General features: G+C 38.7%; 1 protein-coding gene across 1 annotated transcript in view; it reads right to left on the reverse strand.

Annotated features, from left to right (window-relative positions):
- The window catches only part of LOC134188643 (nischarin-like), a 7,531-nt gene that overhangs the window by 191 nt on the left and 4,840 nt on the right, over positions 1-2,500 (reverse strand). Inside the window, exon 7 of the mRNA XM_062656811.1 lies at positions 618-766. Within this exon, the coding sequence (XP_062512795.1) occupies positions 618-766 (149 nt within the window). The remainder of the gene's footprint in view (positions 1-617; positions 767-2,500) is intronic.

Consider the following 2,500-nt stretch of genomic DNA (forward strand, 5'->3'; position numbering starts at 1 on the left):
ACTGTCACAGCTATCAAGAGACGAAGACGGAAAGCCAAATGCATCAACCTTCAAGACATACTGGAGATCTGTGTTTTCTGTGTGTCTACAACGATCAAATGCTAGAGTGATTGACAGAAAAATAAAGAAGATTGTTTCAAGAGACAGCCACATAAACATAAATAGTTGTAGGTAGAACCAAGCCCTATTGGCTTGGGTAGTATTTAGTTGCTTTGCTTAGATGATGTATAATAGTTCAATGTTTGAAAATATATGTATTGACAGACAGACAGACAGACAGACAGACAGACAGACAGACAGACAAACAAACAGACAGACAAACACATAGACAGACAGACAAACAGACAAACACTACAAACAGATAAACAGACAAATGGACATACACACAGACAAACAGACAGACAAATAGACAGACAGACACACAGATAAACAGATAGACAGACGGACGGACAGACAGACAAACAAACATACACATACACTGATAGACAGACAAACAGACAGACAGACGGACGAACAGACAAATCAAAGGACAGACAGAGAAACAGATAGACAGACAGACAGACAGACAGACAGTCAGACGGAGAGACAGACAGACAGAAAATCCTGATGCCGCTTGCCTTCAAGACTGCTGAAGACTTGAATAGTGACAAATCATATCTCATGCTGCTGACAGCGAGAGGTCGAATAGCCGATGAGACAGTCATATGTGTGACATTATAAACAAAACTGTACACGTGACCGACATCATAACTGGCATCTACAGCATCTATAACACACGCACTATTAATTAATATTAATAATAAAACTAGTAAATGCTCGGTTAGCATTGTGTTTGGCGAGCGATGGTGTTCAGTCTTTACCTATTCGCGTAACAATGGTTGCGTTACGTGGCAATAGTTTCTGTCAAACAAACGTGGAACTAAGGAAACAGACTTTCAGTTGCTCTTCTATAGTATTTGGCGTTCAATTATCCGAATTGGGGCGTTCAATTATCAGATTCAGACGTTCAATTATCCGTTGCTTACGGCTGTTGTGCAATATCATGGAAAACTGAATAACTTACATAGTCTGCGGTTGGGCAGCTGCTCAAATATCATCATTCATCAGCTGTCTAGACGCAATAATTTGTAGACTTTTAGTTGCTCTTTTATAGTATTTTGCGTTCAGTTAGACGAATCCGTTGGTCAATTATCCGAATTGGGCGTTCATTTACCCGTTGCCAGGGGCTGTTGTGCAATATCATGGAAAACTGAATAACGTACCTAGTCTGCGGTTGGGCAGCTGCTTAGACATCATCATTCATCAGCTGTCTAGTCGCAATAATTTTGTAATTAATCTTGACTTTAGTGTAAATATTTAGTAAGTGTTGTACGATAATTTCTTTTGCACTAATCTTAGTGTCCCACGTTTCCGCGGATGTCTAACTAAGCTGTTGTGAGCGAACTAAATCTACATATCTAGGAAGCCTACAACAACGCCTTGCTCCGTCAATCGTGGTGTAATCCGCATACTTTCTAAACAGCGCGTCCTGCATGATACCATGCAACAGTCCATCATGCGTTGTATCAGGTTCCTAGCTAATCAAGAGCTCGAATTTCGCTACTTCGCCTTCTCACCTTTCTTGAATCAATCATTTATTGTTCAGCTGAAACGTGAGTGAGCATCATAGAAAGACGTCATGAAAGAAATGTGCGCGGTTTGACTTTACGTATCAGACTGAAACAATTATTTCTATAAATTTAGTACTTCTAAGACAGAACATCGGATAATTGAATACCTGAGTCAGATAATTGAATGCCCGAATGGGATAACTGAACGCCCAATTCGGATAACTGATTGCCTGAATCGGATAATTGAACGCAAAATACTCTAGTTGTCTTCAATTTTTCGTTCACTCTTCAATTGTCTCACTCGTTTATTAGCTGAGATAGGCGCGTAACAATGGTCGCGTAGTCACGTGATAATGGTTGCGTCACAATAATTTCTGTCAAAGTAACGCGCGAAAACTCAAAAAACAGACTTTTCTCTTCTTTTAGCTTTTCTTTTCCATCCCGTTTGTCACGTATCAGTCTCCTTTGCTCTTTAGTCGCGTAAGGGAGCAAAATCGAGAGTCGTTTCACTCTTATCGCCAAGAAATTACAATTAAGTCGACCCCTCAAAAAGGGTCCTTTACTTCAATTTTAGCGCATATGTTACGGAGTCAAAATTGCATTCATCTGGCATCGTCGTTTTGTTGATCCGTCTTTCCGTTTTGCCGTAAATCCATATGACAAGTGCTGACGTACGCATATAAATATATAAATATATAAATATATAAATATATAAATATATAAATATATAAATATATAAATAAAATATATCTCGAGCTCAATTGACATGACAAGAGAGAGGCTCGCTTCGCTCGCCAATTATTGTTTAATAAACAGATCACATAATCATTGATATCAATATGTTAAATATTAATTAAAATTTTACACTGGCATCCAACAAATACCTTACC

This window comes from Corticium candelabrum, chromosome 13 (assembly GCF_963422355.1).
Source record: "Corticium candelabrum chromosome 13, ooCorCand1.1, whole genome shotgun sequence".
In the NCBI taxonomy this organism is placed as follows: domain Eukaryota; kingdom Metazoa; phylum Porifera; class Homoscleromorpha; order Homosclerophorida; family Plakinidae; genus Corticium; species Corticium candelabrum.